At 37.4% G+C, this 12,671-nt stretch overlaps 1 protein-coding gene across 2 annotated transcripts in view; it reads left to right on the top strand.

The window, feature by feature from the left end:
- RHOBTB3 (Rho related BTB domain containing 3) overlaps window positions 1–12,128 on the top strand; it is a 50,135-nt gene extending 38,007 nt beyond the window's left edge. For both annotated transcript variants that reach the window (XM_057738859.1, XM_057738869.1), the window contains exons 11-12: window positions 4,123–4,219; window positions 9,184–12,128. In XM_057738859.1, the coding sequence (XP_057594842.1) occupies window positions 4,123–4,219; window positions 9,184–9,299 (213 nt within the window). In that variant the 3' untranslated portion in view covers window positions 9,300–12,128. The remainder of the gene's footprint in view (window positions 1–4,122; window positions 4,220–9,183) is intronic.
- The last annotated feature ends 543 nt before the right edge of the window (window positions 12,129–12,671 follow it).

Genomic DNA, 12,671 nt, shown 5'->3' with positions numbered 1-12,671 from the left:
ATCTTTTTCACAGGAATATGTTTGATCTGTCGTTACAGATGGTCTGGACTTTGTAAAATATTATCTGGCATACAACATATTGACTGTCCCTATCAACTTTGGCATCCAGAATTAGGAAAATATGAATTAGGAAAATTTGTCTTCATCCAAGTTGCTAAAATAGAGCCACGTGATAGGGCAAAGGACTGACTCTGTGACAGCTAAAAGCTTACCTCCTCACTGAGATGAATTCATTAATCAATATGTCTATTTGGGAATGGAAGGGAATTCATTTAAAGCATCTAGGTCTTCTCTTATCATCTCCATAACTATTTTGGAGTTCATTTCTCTCATAATCAAGTCTTCAGATCATATGTATTTAATATTAGGGAAAAAACAAATTTAAAAAATTGGGTAACCTTCATCTCTCTTCATAAGATAATTACATTGAACTTGGGATTAATAGCTGTTCTCTAGATTTAGTTTAGAAATTCTTTTTTATTCTTCCTAACATTTTCATAACTTCCTTCATTTTTGATATATCATTTTCATACATTCTAACAAGTCTATCAGGGACTTCCCTGGTGGCACAGGGGTTAAGAATCTGCCTGCCAAAGCAGGGGACATGGGGTTGAGCCCTGGTCTGCGAAGATCCCACATGCCGCGGAGCGACTAAGCCTGCGCGCCACAACTATGGAGTCTGTGCTCTAGAACCCTCAGGCCACAACTGTTGAGCCCCTGTGCCACAACTACTGAACCTGCATGCCACAACTACTGAAGCCCATGTGCCCTGGAGCCCTTGCTCCACAACAAGAGAAGCCACCACAATGAGAAGCCCATGCATCACAACGAAAAGTAGCCCCTGCTCACTGCAGCTAGAGAAAGCCTGCACACAGCAACAAAGACCCAAAACAGCTGAAAATAAATAAATAAAAATAAATAAGTAAAAGGTCATCCTGATGACCTCTCTATATATTAAAAAAAAAAGTGATGCCAAAGAAAAGCAAAGAAACTGTAAAAGAAAGTCTATTATACTTTTAAAAAATGAGCACAAGCTTCTCTTTCCTTATCTTTTAGTATCCTTTTACATAGTTCACACATAAGAGAACTTCCTGCTTGGTTGCACTGATGTATTTAAGGCCCCCCCACCCCCAACAACACACACACACACACACACACACACACACACTTCTTCATCAGCATCATTTTATGACTATATTGTCAGAAATTCTTCCTGACCTGTTTTCCCTGAGTGTGTGGTTTCTGACTATGTGATTATCCTTATTTTTCCCCTTGAATTTTAAAAGTCTAAGATACCAATTCTTCTCGAATTTTACTATTTGTTTCTGAAGACTTTTCTGTTTGCTAAGATTAAGCCTACATTTACCGTTTTTCTTTTGTCTATTCGTTGTGGTCCCTAATTTGCCTATTATGAATCACAGAAACATGATAATTTTCTTCCCAATTCTCTTTAGTTCCTAGGTTGAGGTTCAACTTCGCCACCCAGTTCATCTGTTGGTCAGACTTTAGTTAACCTTTCCCTCATTGCTTCTCTGACTTCTGGGAGGTGAAATTGTCTTTTGGCAGAATTAGACTTCCAGTAGCTCTCTGAATAATTGGAATTTCCAATCTCCATCATCTCTGCAAGTTTTGTATTGTGTATCAGGAAAGCATCATTCGTACTTTTGATATAGATAAGCAGTTTTGGTATTGTCTCACTTCTGCTGGAACTTTCCTCTAGCCTCTTTTAGTTCTTTACCATGATTGTACCTTCAGGTTCATAAGTTTCCATCAAGTTGGAATCTTAACATGGGTTTTTTTCCCATAATCAAAGGGTTTTTTCCCTTAATCAGATCAGTTCCTTTGGATTGAGGTAGCAATTTCCTTATTCTTCCTCCCCTTTAAACCTTATCTTGGCAAACTTTGGTGATTCCTATGAACTTGTATTTACCCTCATATTAAAGTTTTAAGCTCAGCTTCTTATGTACAATCTGTGCAGTAGTATTTGGCTTCTTCAGGCCACCAGTTTTGTTTCTGACCTTTTCCTTGTGAGTTTTAGGGTACTTTCTCCACCGTTATTATTCTTCACAAGGCTGTTAAATGCTATAGCATTTGGTTTATGGTATCTTTTTAAATGTCTTTTTTAAAATTATGTTGTTTATTTCAGTTTAAACTGTCTTCTCAAGTCAGCCCGTATTCTTCCAAAAATGTAGTTTTTCCGGTGGGATGCCTTCCATCTCTCTCCAAGAGCCCACAATTATGAAATCTTAAATCTTATTCAAAAATAAAATTCTTCATTTGAACTACGTTTTTATTTTTATTTTTACTTTTATTTTTTTTTTGGTGCACGGGCTTCGTTGCTCCGTGGCATGTGGGATCTTCCTGGAGCAGGGATCGAACCTGTGCCCCCTGCATTGGCAGGCGGATTCTTAACCACTTTGCCACCTAGGAAGCCCTGAACTATGTTTTTATAACCAGCTGTTCATTTCTGTGATCTCCTTGTCTTTCGAAGTCACAGCCCTTAGGCAAGTGCTCTGAAGGTCTGTTGGTAGGTTTTCTCCCCTGGGTTAACCATCTAGTAGTGCTGGGGGCTTCTGTTAAAGTAGCTCCATATTCTTGGTCTGTTCCCTTGAGAGCGTTCATATTCATCTGCTAAAACATAAAGTGAAAAAAGATTATTAAGATGTAATGTGGGTGAGCTATAAAGTCTCTTACAGTTCAAAAATTCTAATTTTGTGTAATAAAATCAGAGGGACCTGTGAATTTATATGTTAAAATATTCCCACACTATAACTTTCAAGAAGAGTGAAACGAGTTTCTTCCTTAAGATTTGACATTACAAATCTGTCTTCAATTTAGCATCGCTTATTGCTTACATACTATTCTTGAGTGTCCTTCAAAGAGCTATGTTTAACCTAAAGGTGGAAACAACCTAAATGTCCATCAGCAGATGAATGAATAAGCAAAATGTGGTCTATACATACAATGGAATATTACTCAGCCTTAAAGGAATGAAATTTTAATGCCTGCTGCAACATGGATGAACCTTGGGGACCTTATGCTAAGTAAAATAAACCAGTCAGAAAAAGGACAAACATTGTATAATTTTGTGTAACTTTTATAACTTATATGAGGTACTTGGAATAGCCAAATTCGTAGAAAATAGAATAATGGTTACCAGAGACTGGGAGTAGGAGGGAAAGGGAGTTATTGTTTAATGAGTACAGAGTTTTGGGTTGGGATGGTAAAAGGTTTCTGGAAATAGTGGTGATGGTTGCACAATGATGTGAATGTACTTAATGCCACTGAACTATATACACTTAAAGATGGTTAAAATGGTAAGTTTTAAGTGATGTGTATTTTACCACAGTAATAATAAAAGAACTAAAAAAGAACTAATAAAAGAACTCATGTTCCAGGGTTGCCTGCCAGCAAATTACTGTAATCTGAATTGTGTGGTTAGATGGATTAGAGGGTGTCACTGGGTTGGCACCAAGGTGGTGATGTCACGGCCAAGTTTCTGAGTTTCCCTTCCATTAGCTATTGGAACTCAGGATGATAAATGTGCTGGAAATCCTGCTCACTGTAACAGTACATCCCAGTTAAAAGCAACTATTCAGACAAAACCTTCTTGTAGAAATATGTACACGTTGAAACCCATACCCTTAGATTGATGACATTTCCTCCTCAAAATATTCTTTGGTTTTCTCTGCAGGTGAATTTGTTGAGTTATGGCCAAGTGTATACCTTTGCTAACCATAATCTTCTCTCTGCAACACAGACATAAGTGCAGTTAGTGAAGGCCATGACCTTAGATGAAAAGCTTAAATGAAAATCCTCAAGAACCTCCAACAGTCTTTGTTACACACAGATGCAGCCATGCATCTGCTTAAAGACATTCAGCCGCTGTGGCAGCTGTAGCTTGTTCTTCATTTGGTTTGGTTTCTTCATTGATTTTATTATTATTTGTAATAATGCTCCCTTTTCCTTTCTGCTGTCAGGGTAGGCTGAAGACTGCATCATGTACAGACACATTAAACTGGAATTGGGCCCTCCATGAGTTCTCCTGGACCGTTGCCTCAATCTAATCATCATTGATGGTCATTATGAACAGTACTGTTTCACTTTCCATTTTTCTTGCAGTTTCACCACTCCGACTGCCTCTCAACCTGGCTGCTTCATTTCATCGCCACTAACTACCTCATCTTCAGTCAAAAGCCTGAATTTCAGGATCTTTCAGGTAGGTTGTTAATTAATGTTTTTGGTAAAAAAAAAAAAAAACAAAAAAAACCCCAAACCTTTATGTTCTTTGTTCTTAGATTTGAGACATAATTTGTAGGAATAGTAGTTTTTAAAAATAAAAAGTCAGTGTAAGACATTCCTTTTAAGTATGCAGTGTGGTAATGGAGCAGAGTTATAGCAGCCTGTGTTTCATAAGAAGCTTGACCTGTGTTACACAGCAAATTTTCTAACGATTGTCTCCCAGCTCCCATCCATTTTTAAGTGCACTTTTTTTCTGAGGTAGAGACATAAAGTGGCCTCACATGGCATTTGGTTGTGATAAATGAGATCTGGTTTTAACAACCTAAGTCAGAAGTAAAATTTAAATAATACAGCTTTTTAAATTTTCTTCTTATAAAGAAAAATTTATCCATAGTATATAGTTCTGTTACACTGGTATCTCCTGTCTCTATAGGAGTCCATTATATTACTTGGCAAGAACAATTTTTTATTGATCAAAGAGTGTTGCAAAATTTACTGAGCAGAGAGTATACTTAATGTGATTTTTGTAAGGTAAATTATAAAGATTAAAACCAGTCAAAGGATGAGCTTCTGAGCGCTGCATAGGATGAAAGAAAATGGAAATAGGATAGTCATCAGAGTAGTCAGTTTAGATAGGATGATTTGCTCATGTTATTGCCTAGAATAGACTAAGGATAAATCGAGTTAAAAGGAGAAGGAAATTAAAGCTCTCCTAGTCAAGGAGTTTCAAACTCTAAGTGGAGAAACCTCCTTGGCTATGCCCAAAGGTCTTGTAGGGTGGGAGCAGAGGGTGGAGTGGGTGGCGGAGAGGAGGGATCGGGGAAGAGAGGCTAGCCCTTGCTGTTCTTGGACTCCTCCCTCCCACCTTCCTCCAGAGTGGTCCCACTTTTATCTGCTAAGATCTTAGACTTCTACGTAAAAATTTGCTTGTAAAAGAGAATCTGCTGCTAGAAGAGGTTAACATCTCTGGTTTCATTCAGCTATTCATTATATAGTTAAGGAAACCAAGAAACACACAGTTTTTGGCAGATGTATTCAGCCAGTCAACAAACGTTGTATGCCTGTTGGGAGCCTCTTTACATAGAATTTAACTATTAGTGCAGAAGAGTAACATAATAAATCATAGCAGGACAATGGATATTTACTAATCGTTTACTTTGTGCAAGAAACAAAGTTCATTCATAAACATAAGGCGTACTTCCCCTTGCTGTTTGTTAGTAGGGCATTCTTACACAGTTATTCTTTAAGGAGTCAATTAAAAATGAAATAAATGAACATTTTGATTTTAGGACCGCCTTCATTATGCCACCTTAGGTCACCTTCATTTGTAAAAGAAGAGTCAGATGATTTTCCACTTATTATTTTGTGTGGCTGTGTGATACACATAAAGTACTATTACAACATGGGAGAAAGATGCTCTCTAAATCCTTTGAGTTATTAATTTTTATTTTATTCTATTATACGATTGCCTGTAAAGTATGTTATGACCACCTGGCACAGTGAGAAGCAGGACTCCAGGGTGTGATTTGAGAAGGCAGGGTAAGAAAATGAGGTTTGTCAGTGGTTGTCCTATGTTCCTTTGATGGAAGTTAAAACAGTATCTTGAGTGTTCTGATTCAACAGTGCTTGTTCCTGTCCAGGACCTGCTGTGATGTGTCCCCTTGGGCAGAGAAAAAAAAGCCCCTGTGGATAAGGGAGAATTTGGTAGTCTATATCAGCAGTCACAAACTAGCAGTATATGGGTTGAATGTAACTTGCCAAGGGATTTTATTTGGACCATGTGGTATTATAAATTTTTGTGTGTGTCAATATTTTAAAATTGTAACATGTCACATTTAAAAAATGCAAATTTCTGGCTCTTTTGAAAAGTTGGAAGATGTGGCTGCTCTGGGTCCACTTTCCCACATGGCAGCAAGTAGAACTGAGCAGTGGCTACCCGTTTAAAGGCGCATATCCTCTCCATGGTGCCATAGTCTCCTCCCCTCCTATCGCCTGACTCTTGGCCTGCTTCACGTGGTCACTTGAAATTGAAAAGGGTTCTTGTCACAGTCACTTCACAGCTTCCGTAAAGAATCACTGATTTTCAGTTTTAAAAATTATCAAATTATTATTGAAATTCTATGAAATGTTTTCCCCTAACTGGGAATTTTTCTTCATTAGAGGTGTTTAGAAATTGAAAAGTGAGACTGGAAAAGATCTCATGTAAATGCTGGCACTGATACATCTGAACTCAGTGAAACAGCTCATTAAATACGAGGCCTGTTTTATATACTGGATTCTTATGAAAACAAACCTCAGTGCACAGGAATATGCTACCCCTGGCATTTATGGATTCATTATTCTCACAGTTTGTTTAATTTATCTCAATATGATGTTATATATTTTATATTATAGAGTTTTTTTGGTCTTGTTTTGATGTTTGCTGGATGCCAGAGCTCATCTATAACTTTTCTCTGTGTTTTTGTTTTGTTTTAAATCTTAACTGAGGGAGCAGTTTTACGTCACCTTTGCTTCCTAATGAAACCTACAACTAATTTCCCTGAGCAGCAAGGTTGTTTCTTCTTATCCAGGCCCTACAGCCTTGATCTAGACCTTGTTAAGACAGATTATAATAGATGGGGTCAAACAGTAGATGGAAAAGTGGAAACTGACCTAGCGGAAGGAAACCCAAGTGCCCACCGAAGGGAATACTCATGAGAAACAAGCTGATTCACCCCAGCAGAATACTGTAATGCCTTAGAAATTTGGGGGACCTGGTATTTCAGAAGCAGAATAGGGCTTGGGGCCGAACGCCATAGAGTTCGTTTAATACTTTTGCCACACTCCATCCCACCCAGGCAGGCAACTGCTTCTCCCTTATCATCACAGGAGATGGGAGGTCTATTGCTGGATAAGTTAAACCAAAAAAGTTATAGAATCATGAACTCAGAGTATAGCTGAGATGGGGTAAGAAGCTGGACTGACAACACAGGGGTCACGTGAAAGTGTGCACGTTATATAGTGAGCCTGCAGCCCCCTTCCTGTACCCAGGGTCTAGAATTCTGGCAGCTGGGCATTTGACTCCTACCTTGACTACCACTTTGACTCTCATACTCTGGGCATGAAATTGAAGCATCCCTCCCTGACCTCAGATAAAAAACTGTAGATGTAGCCATTTGGGAAGTCTCTCCATTAACCCAATAGATATCTGTTCAGTTGTGCTACAGTGTATCCCACCAGTCAGCAAGTCCTGCCCACACCTAAAAGATTTCCAAATAGCTTTCTAGCATCTCAGTCTTAAATATAAAGAGGTTAACTGAGGATCAACAGGTATTTCAGGCAGGATCCAGTGTGAAAGATAAATACCAAAAGCAAAACAACATGAATAAAAAGAGAAGAGAAAGAACTTAATAGGAACAAAGAGTAGAAGAAAACCATAAAAAAAAACAAACAACCCTTATAATTAATATCCTCAAAGAATAAGAGACATACATTCATAAAACAGGGATAGAATGTTATAAAAAAGAAACAATATTCATAGAGATGGAGTGTAGAATGGTGGGTGCTGGAACTTGGGGAAGAGGGGAACAGGGAGTTGTTTGATGGGTATAGAGTTTTAGTTTTACAGGATGAAAAGAGTTCTGGAGATTGGTTGACAACAGTGTGAATGTACTTAGCACTACTGAACTGTACACTTAAAAATAGTTAAATTGGAAAAAAAAAGTTAAGATGGTAAATTTTATGTGTATTTTATCATCATTTAAAAAGAAAAAAACAAAGAACAAGAAGTTGCTGTTGAAAATTAGACTAGAATAGCAAAAATCCAAACCATAACAGAAAACCAAACAACTAAATAAATAAAAGAGTAGAAATATAAAGGTAAGGAAATCTCCTAGAAAGTAGGACCGAAAAAGATAAAGAGACAGGAAAGGTTTGTTAAAAAAGTTGGAGGCTCAACGAAGGAGGTGAAGTATCTATCTGGGTAATAGAAGTTAATACAGGAAGAAAAAAAAAACAAAACACCGAAGAAGAAATTATCAAAGAAGTAATACAAGACGTTATCCCAGTCCTGAAGGAACTGAGTCAACAGATTAAAAGGCTCTGCTAAGTGCTCAGCTTAATGAATGAACAGGGTCCATCACTGGGACCTGCAGGAGCACTGACTATAAACAGAAAAATCGAAATGTTTACAGAATAAAAAACCCCACAGATCACTTATCAGCGACTACGAATCTGAATTGTAGTAGAGTTCTTAACAACCTTGGAAACTAGAAAGCAATGGAGTACTGTCTTCAACATACCGAGGGAAAATTTTCAGCCTAGAATTTCATACCAAATCAAATGATCTGTTGGGTGTACAGACAGATTAAAGACGTTGCATCACAAGCGAGGTCTCAAAAATACCTCTTATGCACGCGCCCCTTTCAGTAGTTGTGCTTCACCAAAACCAGAGAAAACAGAGTGAAGGACCTTGAGTCCAGGAGTGGAGGGATCCAGTGCGAAAGCGTGAAGCAGGCCTGGAAGGCCGGAGGGTACAGGGCTCTGAAGAGTGGGGTCTCCAGGGCAACACCACCCCCACCCCCACAGGAATGGCCAGATCCACTGTGACCCTGTGGAAAACAGAATTGCAAGGACTTTAAAGAGTTTGGAAGGTTGGCTTAGCTGCAAAGAAAACTAATTAAATGAAAAGAACAAAAACAAGTCCCTTATCTCCAGGAAAAACAAGTCTTATTTGGAAAAAAAAGAGGATATAATCAGATACAACTTGATGAAGCAGTGACAAGATGTATATAATTATGAATCACAGAATAACATAAATCCTGATGGCTGATTGAGGGGCTGGGAGGACGTATACAGCATAGCTTGGATCTCATCTGTTACATAGGAAACCAATTAGTTAATATTGAAACTTGATCCCAAATAAAATATATTCAATTAATATTCTTTTTCTGAAACTTTTAGTGGAAGAACGCAGTTTTGTTGAAAAGCACAGATGGCCGTCGAATGTGTACTTGAAGCAGCTTGCGGAATACAGGAAGTATATTCACTCCCGGAAATGTCGTTGCTTAGTAATGTAACCTGGAGTTTTTATATACATACACTTTTTCTTGTTGTTATGAAGAATGGGGTACTTCTGGGTTCCAGGAAAATTCTTGTGACCTAAACCAATATGGGAGTTAAAAAAAAAAAAATCACCATACAGCTTAATGTGTTTATTATTCTTGTTGAAAAAAACTACTACTATGATCTTAAAAGGGAACAAAATAGACCATAGGCTAAAATTAAGACTTTAACATAGTATGTAAGGCTGTGTACAGCTATCTTTCCCTTTAAGATGCCCTGTTGGTTTAGTGATATTAATATCCCTTCCATTTAAGAAATGTTTAAATTTAAAAAAAATCATGTAAGATTAATAGAGAAATTTCATCATGTCTGATTAATTGCTCTATTAAAATAAGGGCCATTTAAGACCCAGTACGACTGTTTCTATAATGAGAAATCTAGGAGAAGGCTGATCAGGCTGAGATCTTAGGAACAGATTAGAAATTTGCCTGGGATTTTGAAAGTGAAATGCCACTTCATTCCAAATCAGTGACAGTGTTTGAATCATAATGAAGGAAAAAATCTGGTTTTTATCTGAGCAACCCAACTGAGACACCTTGTCTCTCCCCTGGGATTCTGATTAGACAGGAAATCTGTAAAGAGCTGGCTTTGTGTCCATGTAACCTGTGTGCTTACACAGGGCCCCCTGCTTAGAAGGGCCCCACACTTGGTTCAATGCCATCTGATCGCCATCTTAAAATTCATAATAATGTTTGAAGAAGGGCCCTTCATTTTCACTCTGTACTGGGCCCCCCAAATTATGCATAACAGGGGTATGTTTTCTCGCTCAAACATTACTCTTTCTGAAAGCAGAAAAGAGGCACTGACATCAAGGAAAGAGAAGGGAGCTTGCTGAAGGAAGAGATCACATGGGGTTTCTCCCATGGGGAAGTCTGTACCACCCAGGGCCTCCCTCCTCTGCCACCTTGGCTGGCAAGTGAGAAATGCATCATGTTGGTTTCACTTTGAAACACTCACAGCTCTGGCTCTACTCAGATGAATACTTTCTTGATCATTCACTATGACCAGGATGTTGCTAAAAGTGACTGGCCAGTGTGACTTTAAGGTGCATTTATAAACATGCTCATAGAAAAAGAAGCTTTCTAGAGAATTTGCAGTCAAAGGCTCAAGAACTTTTTTTCTTTTAGTGCATTTACTAAGATTAGGATGTCAGTGGCTTGAGTTGTGTGAATTCTTTCTGAGGACCGAAAGCGTATTTGATGAGAAGTAGCATGAATCTTGTCCTTCAGGATCATCTAGTAAGTTCAAAGAAAGGATATAAATCCTTGTTACATGTAGAGAGAATGATACTAAGACAGAAGACAGAAATATAGTTTCTCTTGTATTGCATGTCAACAGAAACGATTACATCAGAAGCTCACAAGCTGAGATGGAAAACTAGATGACTGTTTATTGTTAGCATCATTTTCATCCGTAATTCGGTACTGGAATATATTTTTCTTTTTTAATTGCCAGTGACTTTAGAATACACACAGTTTTTCCAGCTGTTCAAAGGTTTGATTACATAGTTTTATACCATAGTATAGACACAATACTGTACAGTTAGTCCTAGGCTGTATACCAACACTGTCAGAGTAAAACAGTAAAAATCCCCTACAAATGCCTTGCAAGAAACCTGATTTTAATTGGAGTGTGTTGATAAATATTACTGAAATGCATTGTTAATTTTTTGTATTTAACTCACTTGAGTTAATCACCTGTTGACAAATCCCACTTGACGAGGATTAGCATTGGGAAGAATAGATACCGTAGTAGATTTCTAGAAATTCATTCACATTTAAGGCCTTTTAAAATGCAGTGATAGCTTTCTACTTTTCGTAAGCATATTCTTACCCCTACATTAGTTACAGCACTTAAAATTCTAGGTCAGTAGCTTTTAACCTAGGAAATTGAAAAGTATGAGTTCCACAGCAAAATATTTTCTTGAAAATGCTGTTTAACATTTCAGCAGACCATAGATAGTTTCTAGGTTGTTGGACCTAAGTGGAAGTTGGGTCTGGGAGCTGGTGCTGTGTTGGTGTGGAGCATGTAGTTTTATTATGAAAGTTCTCTGCCACCTGCAGGCGACTCAGACACACAGATGTCACAGCTCTCCTGGGCTAGTCAGAACAGTAATCAAATTAGCTTTTAAACTTTAGACTCTTCAATACGTTTGAATTAACGCAATTTAAAAAACAAGAAAAATTTTTAAAGAAACCTTATAGACTATCTTGGCGAAATGAGTGCTCTTTTTGAGTTTTTCTAATTGAAAGATTATTTCTAGATGAGTGTATGCTTTGTGCTGATCTCTGCTTCAATATATTTACCAATCATTTTAATTAGAGGAGATACCGTATGGTAGAACTAAGGCCTTTTCTTTCTGGGCCAGGTTTTCACCTTATATAATCCTTTGTATACTTCTGACTACTCTGTGTTCATATGGTAGCAGAGTAGGCTTATAATACATAAGGTTCAGTAATATAACTGAAATTCACCCTTTCTAAGCCAGCATGGTGGCTTCATATTGGGCAGAAGCAGAAAACTGAAGAATTGGATAAATTTGACTTCCAAGACAGCTGAACTTTCAACTGTAATTTTAAAAACTACACTACACTGATATAGCTAATTAGACAAAAATGTCCTCAAGAGTATTTTATTTAATTTAAAGCATCTGTTTAATTCAGTCTTTACTAATTTTGCAAAGAAGGGTATGTGTGTATTTTAATATAGCCTGATCTGAATTTATATGTTTTTAGTTTTAGTATTTAACATTTTTGTAACAAATAAACCTTTTTTTAAAACAAGTTTAACACAGTGTCATGTAGTTATTTTCACCTTGGATGTTGAATTGCTGAAGTAACTTTGGGAATACTGCCTTGTATTTCTCAAGCATAATTATTTTTCATGAAAACCATTATGTGTAAGATACTTAGAATGTTGTTGATATGATATGTGTGATGAGATAAATTTATATTACCTTTAACAGCTGGTAGCAGAATTTCTCGTAACAAAAATAACTGCATTTATTTAGAAAAATGCTTTGATAATTATGTAGCATAGAAATGAGCTCTTGTAGGCTTGAGTGTTGGTTGGGGACAAGACTTTTGAGAAATGGAGAAGCGACTTCATATAATAGAGGGTTAAGAATTTGGATCTTTCCAACAAAATGTAAAGGCAACCTCCAAATGGGAGAAAATATTTGCAAGTCATATGTCCGGTAAAGGGTTAGTATCCAAAATATGTAAAGAATTCATACAACGCAATAGCAAAAAACCCAAATAATCCAAATAAAAAATATGCAGAGGTTCCGAATAGATATTTTTCCAAAGAAGACATACAGATGGCCA

The sequence above is a fragment of the Hippopotamus amphibius genome, chromosome 1 (genome assembly GCF_030028045.1).
Source record: "Hippopotamus amphibius kiboko isolate mHipAmp2 chromosome 1, mHipAmp2.hap2, whole genome shotgun sequence".
Classification (NCBI taxonomy): domain Eukaryota; kingdom Metazoa; phylum Chordata; class Mammalia; order Artiodactyla; family Hippopotamidae; genus Hippopotamus; species Hippopotamus amphibius.
This window is presented reverse-complemented; position numbering and strand designations above follow the sequence as displayed.